General features: G+C 44.7%; 1 protein-coding gene across 6 annotated transcripts in view; it reads right to left on the bottom strand.

The window, feature by feature from the left end:
- MYL4 (myosin light chain 4) overlaps nucleotides 1-12,469 on the bottom strand; it is a 34,421-nt gene that overhangs the window by 13,420 nt on the left and 8,532 nt on the right. For 2 of the 6 annotated variants that reach the window (XM_054458888.2, XM_054458890.2), the window contains exons 2-3: nucleotides 2,272-2,342; nucleotides 689-833 (exon numbers count right to left, since the gene is read on the bottom strand). The exons of 3 other annotated variants lie outside the window; for them this stretch is intronic. In XM_054458888.2, coding sequence (XP_054314863.1) covers nucleotides 689-817 — 129 coding nt within the window. In that variant the 5' untranslated portion in view covers nucleotides 818-833; nucleotides 2,272-2,342. The remainder of the gene's footprint in view (nucleotides 1-688; nucleotides 834-2,271; nucleotides 2,343-12,469) is intronic. One more of the 6 variants, XM_054458889.2, reaches the window with a different exon arrangement.

Here is a 12,469-nt window from a genome sequence, read left to right as displayed (position 1 = left end):
GGTCCAGCTTCCTGACCCGGTTGGAGAGAGGGTCTCGGCCCAGGGTGGGCCAGTCCTCTGCATGCTACAGATAGGAACCCAGGCTAAGGCCACAGAAGGAAAGGCCCATCTGGGTAAGGAAAGAAAGAGAGGAATCCAGGCTCCTCTTACCTTAACCACAACCTCCTTCCCACCCTGCCCTCACCTGCCGTAAGAGTGTTTGTGAGTGAAGCCTTTCCCAAACTGCTGTGCACAGGGAGGATATTCCCTGACTGTTTATATCACTTACTCCAAGTTACACTGGCAGCTGCCATGATGTGTCTGTTCTCCATAAAGATATCCCACTATCTGCTAGGAAAATGCTAGTCTCTTTTACTTTGCTATGGTGGTCCTCATAATGCCTTATAAAAGGGTGGATGGATGGTTGGTTGTACCTCCCCCCATTCCCAACTTAGCTGCACAAATCTAGGGTAGCAGGACAAGGCTCCCTCAAAGCAGCACCTCATTCTTGACGGAAAAGGTTTATGACCCAATCTCCCCCTCATCAGCCCCAACACCCGCTCCACTGCCCCATGGGACTGCGGTCTGGGGCATGGACACCCTAGTCCTCATCCCAGTCCGGCCCACATAAAGTAGATCGCTAAGCTCTAGAGCAAAAGGACTCTGAATGTCATCCCCACCTCTATCCTAATGGCTGAGCCTCACTTACCTTTACACTCTTGGGGTCAAAGGCAGGTTCCTTGGGAGCCTCAGGAGCTAGGGCAGGGGCTGGTGCAGGGGCTGGAGCTGGAGCTGGCTTGGCCGCCTCCTTCTTAGGCTCAGGCTTCTTGGGAGCCATGTTGTCTTGTTGGGATCTTTGGCAGAGGAGTGATTTAAGAAGAAACCAAGAGACTTGGCGTCTGGGAGATGAGATAGGAGCCTGGGCCGCCTCCCTTCCCTTTTATCCTGGGCAGGAGCCCCCACAGAGGGGCTGGGTGAAAGCGAGAGCAACTGCTGCTGACTATAAAAGGAAGAAACGCCAGCAGGGTACAGCTGACAACTGTGTATTGTCACCAGGTTTGGGGCCACCAGCCCCCTCCCCTTTACGCCACACCTCTCTCTTCACCTCTAGGACAGGCTGATCCCTTCCTGCCAATTGGTGGAAACCCAGAAGGACCAGGGAAACAGACCTTCTCAAATATGCCAGAGCAGCCGGAGAGATGAGCTGACTTGAGCAGTTGATAAGCCTCACACAAAGCCCAGGGGAGGGTGAGGCTTTTTTTAGCCCCTCCTGAGCAGAGGCAGCCCACTGCACATTCCTTCTAAGCCAAGATCCTTTAAGCTGAGAGCCACTCTGGGCCCTCAGCTCTGCCTAGAGGCCCAACTCTCCAGGCATGGAGCTAGGAAGCAACAGCTGGTCCAGCCAACCCACACTGCCCCACACCCTCCCAACCCATAGGATGAAAGCCTCCATTTTCCAGAGCAGGCATCCCAGGAACTCCACAGACCTCAGATCCCTAGATCTACCCTCTTACACACAACCCCAGTCATTCATTCAACAAATAGTGAGCACTGAACCCATGCCTAGGCACCTAGGAGAGAAGCAGAGAGATGTGGTAGAAAGTCGAGGAGACTGAGGGTCAGAAAACTTGGGGTTTAGTTTTCCCTTTACCTCTAACTCATTCTGTGCTCTGTGTGTGTGTGTGTGTGTGTGTTAGTGCTTACTACTATCAGTACCAGGAACTGTTAAGTGCTATTCATATAAAACTCATTAAATCGTCACCATGATCCTATAAGGTAGATACTATTTTGTTTGTTTGTTTTAACAGAAACAAGGTATCACTCTGTTGCTCAGGTTGGAGTGCAGTGGTGCAATCACAGCTCACTGCAGCCTCATCTTTCCTGGCTCAAGCGATTCTCCCACCTCAGCCTTCCGAGTAGCTGGGACTACAGGTGCACACCACCACACTTGGCTAATTTTGGGGGAGTTTTTTGTTTTTTGTTTTTCAGTAGAGATGAGGTCTTGCTAAATTGCCCAGGTTGGTCTTGAACTCTTGAGCTCAAGGGATCCACTAGCCTCGGCCTTCCAAAGGGCTGGGATTATAGGCGTAAGCCACCAGGCCAGGCCAGGTAGATACTATTATTATTTTCATTTTACACATGGGGAGATTGAGACTAAAACTGGATGAACAACTTGGCCAAGGTCACTCAAATAATTAGCTATAAGCTGGGATTAGACTCTAGATATGTCTGATTCTAAAGTCTATGCTTGAATAATGTATATGATAACCCAGTTGTGGGGGAGAGACATACAAGTTTCTGCATTCACTGGAGGAGTCAGGATGGATACACGCTGAACTGTTAACAGAGACACCTCTGGGGACCTAGGGGGTAAGGGCGGGAGGATAATGGCAATTTGCAGTTTTTTACTTTTTTCACTTCCTGTATTAATAGAAATTTTTATAACGAGCATTTACTACTTATGTAAAAAAAACTTTGAAAGTCAACAAAATAACTCAGAAAAAATAACAACAAAAAAGCTTATGTATCCACTACACAAAACTGCTTTGTGCTGAATCTTTAGACTCTACAGTTCAGAGGAAAAGAGGAATAAAGCCGAGAGAAGCAAAAAATCACTTTGCCTTTCTAGGCCGTTTCCTCACCTGTAAAGCAAGATTGCTAGACTACAGAATGTTGGTTGCTGTTAGCTCCTAAGCCTGCAATTCTGGGTGCCCTGGAGCCCACATCTGCCCATTCCCCAGCTCTCTAACTACAGGTTCCATGCCCCAGATCATTGCTTTCAGAGCCAAAAGGACCCTTAGAGATCATCTGGCCCCATCCTGTTTTACAGGCAAGGAATCTAAGGTCCAGGGAAATGTTTAAGTTGCCTCAAGACATTCAGCTACTTATAGGCAGAGCCGGGCCAACTAATTCTGTTTCCCGGGGTGCAGTGCTCTCTGTAGCACACTGCTCTTCACTGCTCCTCCTGTAGCCTATACACGCTCACTGGTGGTGACAGAGAAGCCCTCAAAGGAAACAGGCAGGAAAAAGGGCCAGGACTTGCTCAAGGGAATACTAGAATGAGACCAGGGCCCAGATTCTAGCCCAGCCCTGGTCCTGAGCTAGGATGGCGGCTCCTTTGCTCTGTGTACCTCACCTCCTCCCCTCATCTTCTGCCTCACCTCTCTTCCTTGTTGGCTACCATACTTGATCCCTTGTACCTTTGCTCGCACTCTTCTATAATCCCTGTCAGTCCTCTCCCTGACCTACCCCATTCCCCACAGGGTTTGGGAGTTCAGGTTGCTGGTGATGAGGAAAGAGAAAAAGTGGAAGCCCAGGCCCTCCTCCTTCTCCACCTCCACCTGCATCCCCTCCTGGACTGCATCCTGCGGAGTTTGTGCAAAAATATACAAACTAGGATTTCTGTAAAGAGCTGCAGGATAGAAGCTGGGAGACCCAGGCACTAGTCCTGACTCTGCCAGCCACTTCCCCTCTCTGGGCCTCAGCTTGCTTATTTTAAAAGAAAAAACAGTCAGGAGACTTTCAAACCATGTTCAACAGAATCCTGAGACTAGCAATCTTGCTATCTTGCTTTATAGGTGACATGCTTCTGGCTGCAGGGGACACAGAAAAGCCAGGCCTTGGAGCTCCTTCCACCACCATCACTTCAGTCACCACCACTCCTGTGTTTTACATACTGGAGCTCCCAGTATGTAAAACAGTATCATTTTCTAATGGTTCCATGGCTTAAAATTTTTTTAAATAATCACTCAATGACACATGCCCCCTTCCAGTTAAAACACACACGCACACACAACAAGTTATTATTATGTTATTGTTGTAGTTATTCTACAAAGACGTATGATCCTCAGAAGAAAAAGCTGGAAGGTTGTTCTTTTCTTTTCTTCTTTTCCTTTTTTCCCCCACCCCACTCCCCTTTCTTTTCTAAATTCTAAGAAGCAAAATATCAAGTCTGCATGGGAACAGAGCTATGCGGTTAGAAAGCTGGGAAAGGCGAATGGGGCTCCGGAGACATCCAAAATCACGCAAAGACTGTGGACTCTGGAAGTAGACAGTGATGGGTCTGAAGCCTGGTTTTGCCACTTTCTAATCTAGGCCTGAGTAGCCTCAGGACCTTCGAGGGTAAACATTTCCTTTTCAAATTGTCATGAGATTTGTATGAAATAATGTAAGTAAGGCACTGCAAACAACCTCTGCCATGTAGGAAACATTCAAAGATGTTCATTTCACTTTCCTTTGCCAAGCAGGTTGAAGCTAGAGGTGCATTCAGGCTTCCCAGATTTGGAACTTCCAGAGAGAGGTCCACATGAGAAAGGGACAATGTAAGGTGACAGTGGCTAAAGGGATTTTAAGGTGTGGGATTAGGAATGAGGAAGAGGTGGAGAGGAATGGAAACAGGGGGAAGGGCAGCAGCTGGGAACTCATGGTGTAAAATATTTGTGGCTCAGAAAGCATGTGGCAGGTCTCTAGGGCCAGGCAGCCTGTCTGACGGAGAACACTCGGAGAAGGCGCGCCCAACCACCTGAAACCTTAGGCACAGGTGCCCCAGCAGGGAAGGAGATGCTCCTCAAATCAGATTCGTTTTCAGCAGCCCCAGTGAAAAAAGTGCCTGGCACTTCAGAAACAACTGGAGGAGAGCTGTGGTTTCAGGGAAAGAGCCATGCATGAAGAAGCAACATATCACCCCCTGGCCTTGTTTTTACTAAAATTCATGACTCCACGCTTCATTAGAGCCTGTAACTGGAGTCCAAGCTTCCATCCTCTTATGGAGTCCAAACTTGCATCTCATTCCGTTTCATGGCCAGTGACCTTCACCTTCAAATCTTACCAATTGAGAGTACCCTTCCCAGGGCCTGTGACACAGACTTGCCCTACAGTATGTGTTGGCCCATCAGAGCCAAGGAAAGAAGGAGACGTAGTAGTGTGAAGAGGCAAGTATGGCAGTGGGTACTGGCAGCCAAACAACTTTCTCTGGGAAGCATCTGGTGGTTTCTGAGCCAGAGTTGCTGAGGCTCACGCAAATGCTCCCATGAGGGACTTCCAATTCAGCAGACTGAAAACACAAGACAGAATTTAACACCAACCGGTTTACATCAGATGTCAAATTCAGACACAAATGCACAAAGGAGAAGTGACATCAGCCCTCATTTGGGCTGAGCTCGCAAACACTCACCCCTCCTCCTCCCTTCATCTCTAACCACACAGAGCCTGTCTGTGTCCTGCTCAGAGAGAGGTCCATTAGAGTCTCTTGCCTGGGATCAAATGCTGCTGACAGCTAGCCTGGCTGTTAATGCCTTGTTCCTCTCTCTCTCTCTCCTCTGACCAATGTCTCATAAGCCTGGACATCACAGGACAATGCCCTGGCCAAGACTTTGTCAATTGTCCCCATAGAGACTACTGGGTAATTTGGGTTTCACTGCAAGGCAGAGGTTAAGAAGGCTGACTCATGAATCAGACTGCCTGGTTTAGAGTCCTGGCTTAGTTAGTTAACTTTTTTTTTTTTTTTTCGAGACAGGGTCTCACTTTGTGACTCAGGCTGGAGTGCAGTGGTGAAACATAGTTCATTGCAGCCTCCATTTCCCTGGTTCAAGTGATTCTCCCGCCTCAGTCTCCCAAGTAGCTGGGACTACAGGTGCACCCTACCACACCTGGTTACTTTTTAACTTCTTTATGCCTCAGTTTTCTCATCTGTAAAATGTGGCTGTTATAACTACAAGGTAGTTGTGAAGATTAAATGAGTTAATACAGGTGGCACACGTAGAACAAAGTGTCTAGCACAAAGCAACTGCAACTGCTCAAGATCTTTAAGCTTGGATCCTGATGGAACTACTGTGACCGTGGCTCCCTATCCCAAGATCACCCACAGAAGAGTTACAAAGAGAAAATACCAAGAAATGAAGAAAACCTCAAGAAACCCCTTGGGTGAAGGAGAGGACCTTGTTTTGAATTGGTGTGTGTGGCAGAAGGATGGCTCTGATTAGAGGCAGGAAGTGGCCAGGCACAGCTGTGGAATGATTAAAAAAAGAAAAGGAGCTCTCAGGGTTCTGATCTCTCTTTTCCTCCACCACTGTCTTATGACAAACAGTGCTACTCCCTCACTCTCCATGACTCAAACTGCGGTCCGGGTGTTGGTAAGAGTAACAGCAAAGCACTGGAGATCCACTGTGCTTGTGATCAAAACAGGTAAGGGGTCAACCCAACTTTAGACAGATGTTCCCCCTCCTTAGCCCTCTAAATTTCCAGAGCATGTGAACTACACTCTAAGAAGTGTTTTGGCCACAGACACGGTGGCTCACGCCTGTACTCCTAAGGCTGCTTTTCCCTGATGGGAGGGCAAAGGGTGAAGCCCTGACATGGAGAGATATTTTATGAGTCTGAGCATGATGGACTTGGGAGTTTGGGAGCCAAGAGTTCTCAGTTTTAGGGCTCATTCACCCCCAGCCTTCAACTTCTAAGCTCAATGGCACTAGTATGCATTGTTGGACAGAACAACCTGTATGACCAAGGACAAAATAACAAGACACCTGAATAGCACAACTCATCCGAAAGGATACAACTTACTTGATTACACAGTGTAACGTAAGTGGAAATATGACAACAGATGGACCAAGATTTTAAAAGTAGCCCAAAAATCATGCTAAAAGAGATAAAAGAAAATATTACTAATATGACACCAGGACAAGAAAATGTAAAGAACAAACAGAATATCAACTATAAAAAGTATAATCGATGAAATAAGAAAAAATAGTTTTAAAAAACAGGCAGATATCTTATGTATGAAGAAGTAATCACCAAAATAGAGCACATGATAGATTTGAAAAGTGGCAGAATAGATATAGCTGGGAAACAAATTAGGGAATTGAAAAACAAAAGAGAGACTATCTCCCAGAAGAAAAAAAGAGGGCAAAGAAATAGAAAACATAAAAGAAAAGCTAAGAGATATGGAGGATAGTATGTTTATATTTAATTGACAATTTAAAAAAAGGGACATGAAAGATAGAAGTCGAAATGTTTTAGCCCAGTATTCCCAGCACTTTGGGAGGCTGAGGCAGGCAGATCACTTGAGGTCAGGAGTTCAAGACCAGCCTGGCCAACATGGTGAAACCCTGTCTCTACTAAAAATACAAAAATTAGCTGTGCATGGCGGTGCATGCCTGTAATTCCAGATACTCAGGAGGCTGAGACAAGAGAATTGCTTGAACTAGGGAGGCAGGGCTGCAGTGAGCCAAGATTGTACCACTGCACTCCAGCCTGGGCAACAGAATGAGACTCTGTCTATAAGTAAATAAATAAATAAATAAATAAATTTAAGCTTCAAGGAAAGAAAACATCTCTGACTTATCTAGATAGGTGAAAGAATTTATGCTCAAATTGAAACCTTTCACAATACAAATCAATATACATTATTTCAATGTAAGTATGCAGAAGATTCTAATTGTAATAAACAGTATTATGTAAATTGGCTACAAAAACAAGAAAAGCTTAAAGAATGCTTTGTTGATATTAATAAATTTAGAGTTGCTTTTGTTGATATTAATAAATTTAGAGTTGCTTTTTCAATTTATACAATACCTCTTTGAATTTCATGTTAATAATACTGAGTTGACACGAGAGTTAGTGAATTTACTTAACTTGGACAGATGTAGTTTTAAAACTGATATGTTTTTGCTTCAAAGTCAAGTCAATTCTGCTAAAATAAATATGACTAATATGAAGTAGTTTTGTCAGTTTGCATGTAAACATTAAAGGAAAATACTTTTTTGATATTTGATTATTAGAAAACTTTTAAGTATGCTTGGGACAACTTAGGTATATGAATCTACTTTTTCGACTGTGCATTTTATGAAATCTAAATACAGGTTAAGTGTTTATAATGAAATTTACCATCCAAATTGAGATATGCTGTAACAGTAAAATACATACTGGATTTTGAAGTAGAAAAAAAGAATGTGGGCCGGGCACAGTGGCTCATGCCTGTAATCCCAGCACTTTGGGAGGCCAAGGCAGGTGGATCACTTCAGGTCAGGAGTTTGAGACTAGCCTGGCCAACATGGTGAAACCCCTTCTCTACTAAAAATACAAAAATTAGTTGGGTGTGGTGGCACGTGCCTGTAATCCCAGCTACTCGGGAGGCTGAGGCAGGAGAATCACTTGAACGCTGGAGGCGGAGATTGCAGTAAGCCGAGATGGAGCCACTGCACTCTAGCCTGGGCGACAGAATGAGACTCCGTCTCAAAAAAGAAGACAAAGAAGAATATAACATATCTCATATTGATTACATGTTGAAATGATAACATTTTGGGTGTATTGGCTAAATATTATTAAAATTTTTAATAATACACACATACTAAAAGCATTCTCCATTATCCAAGAACACATAAAAACAAAAAAATACAGTTTAAAAGTATTCAATAATTGCCTAGAGTGGGTGTGGTTTGGATGGATGGGGCAACGAGATAAAAGAAAATAAATAAGTAATCCGACCAGGCGTGGTGGCTCACGCCTGTAATCCCGGCACTTTGGGAGGCCGAGGCGGGTGGATCACCTGAGGTCGGGAGTTTGAGACCAGCCTGACCAACATGGAGAAACCTCGTCTCTGCTAAAAATACAAAATTAGCTGGGTGTGGTGGCGCATGCCTGTAATCTCAGCTACTTGGGAGACTGAGGCATGAGAATTGCTTGAACTTGGGAGAGGCGGAGGTTGCTGTGAGCAGAGATCGTGCCATTGCACTGCAGCCTGGGCAACAAGAGCAAAACTCCGTCTCAAAAAAGAAAAAAAAAAAAGAAAAGAAATAAGTAATTAAACAAGAAAGGCCTTGCATGGACCACTGAAGAAAGAAGGCCATAAATCAGGAGAATGATTAACCCAATACTCTGTATATAAGAATCCCTCCCATCAAGGAGGGAGGAAAAAAAAAGCAATGAATCACCTGAAGGCTCAATAATTCATAAGGCCCAGAACACCAAAAATGAAAGCATAAAAGGAGGGGAAAGGTGTCTAAAATCAAAGTTCAAGGACCACAGTAAAACTAGCTATCACAATACTTTATTTTTTCTTATTTATTTTTTGAGACGGAGTCTCAATCTATCACCCAGGCTGGAGTGCAGTGGTTCGATCTCGGCTTACTGCAACCTCCGCCTCCCTAGTTCAAGCGATTCTTCTGCCTCAGCCTCCTGAGTAGCTGGGATTACAGGTGCCTGCTACCATGCCAAGCTAATTTTTATATTTTTAGTAGAGACAGGGTTTCACCATGTTGGCCAGGATGGTCTCAAACTCCTGACCTCAAGTGATCCACCTGCCTTGGCCTCCCAAAGTGCTGGGATTACAGGAATGAGCCATAGCGCCCGGCCAACACTTTAAATCATCCTGTCAAACTTCATTTCCTTGACTGCTTTAGCATAGGTGGAGAATGCTATATGTTCAGCCTCATCACTCAATTGTTTAAATGGTTGAAGCTCATTTCTGTACTGCAATCAAGGCAGTGCTGTCTAGTGACGTATGTGTGAACTGAATCCTGTGAGAAGGACACTGGGAGGGAGCCTGCCTAAGGTGGGTTAGAGTCTACCTAGGGATCTAAAGCAGAGGGCAGGCTAGCTGGTGTTTGGCAGAGATTTATAGTTGCAAAGCAGCAGACAGCAAGTTGGAATCCTCACCAGTCATCCAAACTGCATCATCCCAGATATGCTAACAGCTACAAGGAACTTCAGAGGTCCAGAGAGAAGGGGGTGACTTGCCCAACGCCACACTGAGTTATGACGGACCTGAGACCAGAATGCAGGATGCTAAGACAACCATGGGAGCTGGCAGAACTGACAAAGGGGTTCTCTGAGGGAGAAGCCTAGCCCCCAAGGGGGCAAGGAAGCAAGGAGACATCAGTGGAAGAGATGACCCTGGAACCCACAGCATGGGTAGCTCTCAGTAAGCAAAAAGAGCCCAAATCCTTTCTCAGCAATTGGGGATATATTTTTAATGCTAAAGATTATTCTCTCTTTTCAGTTTCCCTTTCCACCGACTTCCTCTCTTACTTCTTGAATTCTGACTTCCTCTCTAGCACACCACCAGTGACTTCCCTGTGACTAGATCTAGTGTGCTTGTCTTGGGCCTTCTCTGCTATGCTTGTAACACCAAAGTTCTGCCACCAACTCTCCTCTCCCTCATTCAGATTACTCTCATTCATTCATTCAACTAACACTTATTGAGGCCAGGTGTGGTGGCTCACACCTATAATTCCAGCACTTTGGGAGGCCAAAGTAGGTGGATCGCTTGAGCCCAGGAATTCAAGACCTGCCTGGGTAACATGGCAAAACCCTGTCTCTACAAAAAAAAAAAACACAAAAATTAGCCAGGTATGGTGGCACATGCCTGTAGTCCCAGCTACTCCAGAGGCTGAAGTGGGAGGATCGCTTGAACTCAGGAAGTAGAGGTTGCAGTGAGCTGAGATGGCGCCACTGCTTTACAGCGTGGGTGACAGAGACCCTGTCTCAAAAAAAAAAAAAAAAAAAAGACTTTACTACAACTAACATGTATTGAGCACCTACAGTATGCAGGTACTTTTTTTTTGAGACAGGGTCTCCAAGAAGCTGGGAATATAGGTACACATTTGTTAATGTAATGCCTTGTAAAATCTTTGTGAAACTATTTATCATTATATTAAAACTACGTATTTGTATGTCTGCATCCTCTACACCAGACAGTGAGCTCCTTGGGGCCAGGAATGGTCTCTTATTCATCTTAGTAAAAGTACCTGCAGGCTGGGGACAGTAGCTCATGACTATAATCCCAGTACTTTGGGAGGCCAAGGCGGGAGGATCGTACAACTGAAAGAAGGTGCACAACTAAAAGATGCTTTTAGTTCTGCCTGAAAACTCTCTCTCTCCAGTCCCAAATTCTTTCCCTGTTTGTTTGTTTTTGTGGGTTTTTTTTTTTTTTTTTTTTTTTTGAGACAAAGTCTTGCTCTATCTCTCCAGCTGGAATACAGTAGTATAATTTTTTTTTTTTTTTTTTTTTGAGACAGAGTCTGGCTCTGTTGCCCAGGCTGGAGTGCAGTGGCACAATCTCGGCTCATTGCAAGCTCCACCTCCGGGGGTCACACCATTCTCCTGCCTCAGCCTCCCAAGTAGCTGGGACTACAGGCGCCCACCACCATGCCCGGCTAAATTTGTAATTTTTTTTTTAGTAGAGACAGGGTTTCACCTTGTTAGCCAGGATGGTGTTGATCTCCCGACCTCGTGATCCGCCTGCCTCAGCCTCCCAAAGTGATGGGATTACAGGTGTGAACCACCACACCTGGCCATACAGTGCTATAATTTTAACTCACTGCAACTTCGAACTCCTAGGCTCAAGAGATCCTCCCACCTCAGCCTCCCAAGTAGCTAAGACTAGAGGCATACACAACCATGCCCGGCTAATGTTTTTTATTTTTTTGTAGAAATGAGGGTCTCTCTTTGTTGCCCAGGCTGTTCTCAAACTCCTGGCCTCGAGTGATCCTCCTGAACTTCCAAAGTGCTGGGATCACAGGCGTGAGCTACTGCGCCTGGCCAAGCTTCACATTTTCAATTAACCTTTGGATATTTCTCATCTGAGGCTCTCCCAACTCAGTCTGGTTTAAACCTAAATCAGCCTCTATCGCCCAAATCACATATCTGTAACAAAAACAAAGTCTATTCAAGACAGCTACGGTGTATACTGAATACTAAAATATAATCAATCTGTGTTTAATCCATTGCTCTGCAATTTACCCAGAGAAAAAATGAGGCTGCTTAGAGCCTAGTTAGAAAAGAGAGAAGCAAATAATCTATTATTTGGTGGGCATCCACTCCAGATGCTATAGATATTTTTTATCTAGTAGTCAGGTATATACGTCACTTCTGAGAAAAAAAAGAGACGATAGCCACTAAGATCATTAAATTTACTCTTTTTGTTCTAAGTCTGTACTCAGTAAGCAGTCTTCTGCTTAGAATCTGAATGCCTTCAGGACAAGGAATTGGATAAGAATATTTCTCATTTTAAATTAGTAACTTGAAACTGTTTAAATTTTCTATCTTTTTTCAGATTCAACCATCTAAGATCCTAGAATAGTGAATATTCAGAGTTGCCCAGACTCCCTGGCAGCCTCTCTGCTGCATTCCTAGCCCCTAGTCTTTCTCTCCTCCAATGCACATAATCCTCAGCTGTTAGCATAATCTTTTTCAAATTCTGGTCTCATGAGGTCACTCTCCAGCTTAATCATTATCAACAGCTCCTTTGGTCTATTTTATCAAAACTAAAGTCATCAGCCAGGAACCCAAAGGTTTTTATCAGCTGTCCCCAACACCACCATTTCAACCAAGCTTATACAGCCTCCAGTCCAGACAAGCTAATTTGCTTATAGTCTTCTGCCTTTATTACAGATGCTCCCCACCATCAGTTGACAATATCAAGTCAAAAATGCATTTAATACACCTAACCTACTGAACATCATAGTTTAGCAAAGCCTACCTTAAACATGCT

The sequence above is a fragment of the Pongo pygmaeus genome, chromosome 19 (assembly GCF_028885625.2).
Source record: "Pongo pygmaeus isolate AG05252 chromosome 19, NHGRI_mPonPyg2-v2.0_pri, whole genome shotgun sequence".
Classification (NCBI taxonomy): Eukaryota; Metazoa; Chordata; class Mammalia; order Primates; family Hominidae; genus Pongo; species Pongo pygmaeus.
This window is presented reverse-complemented; position numbering and strand designations above follow the sequence as displayed.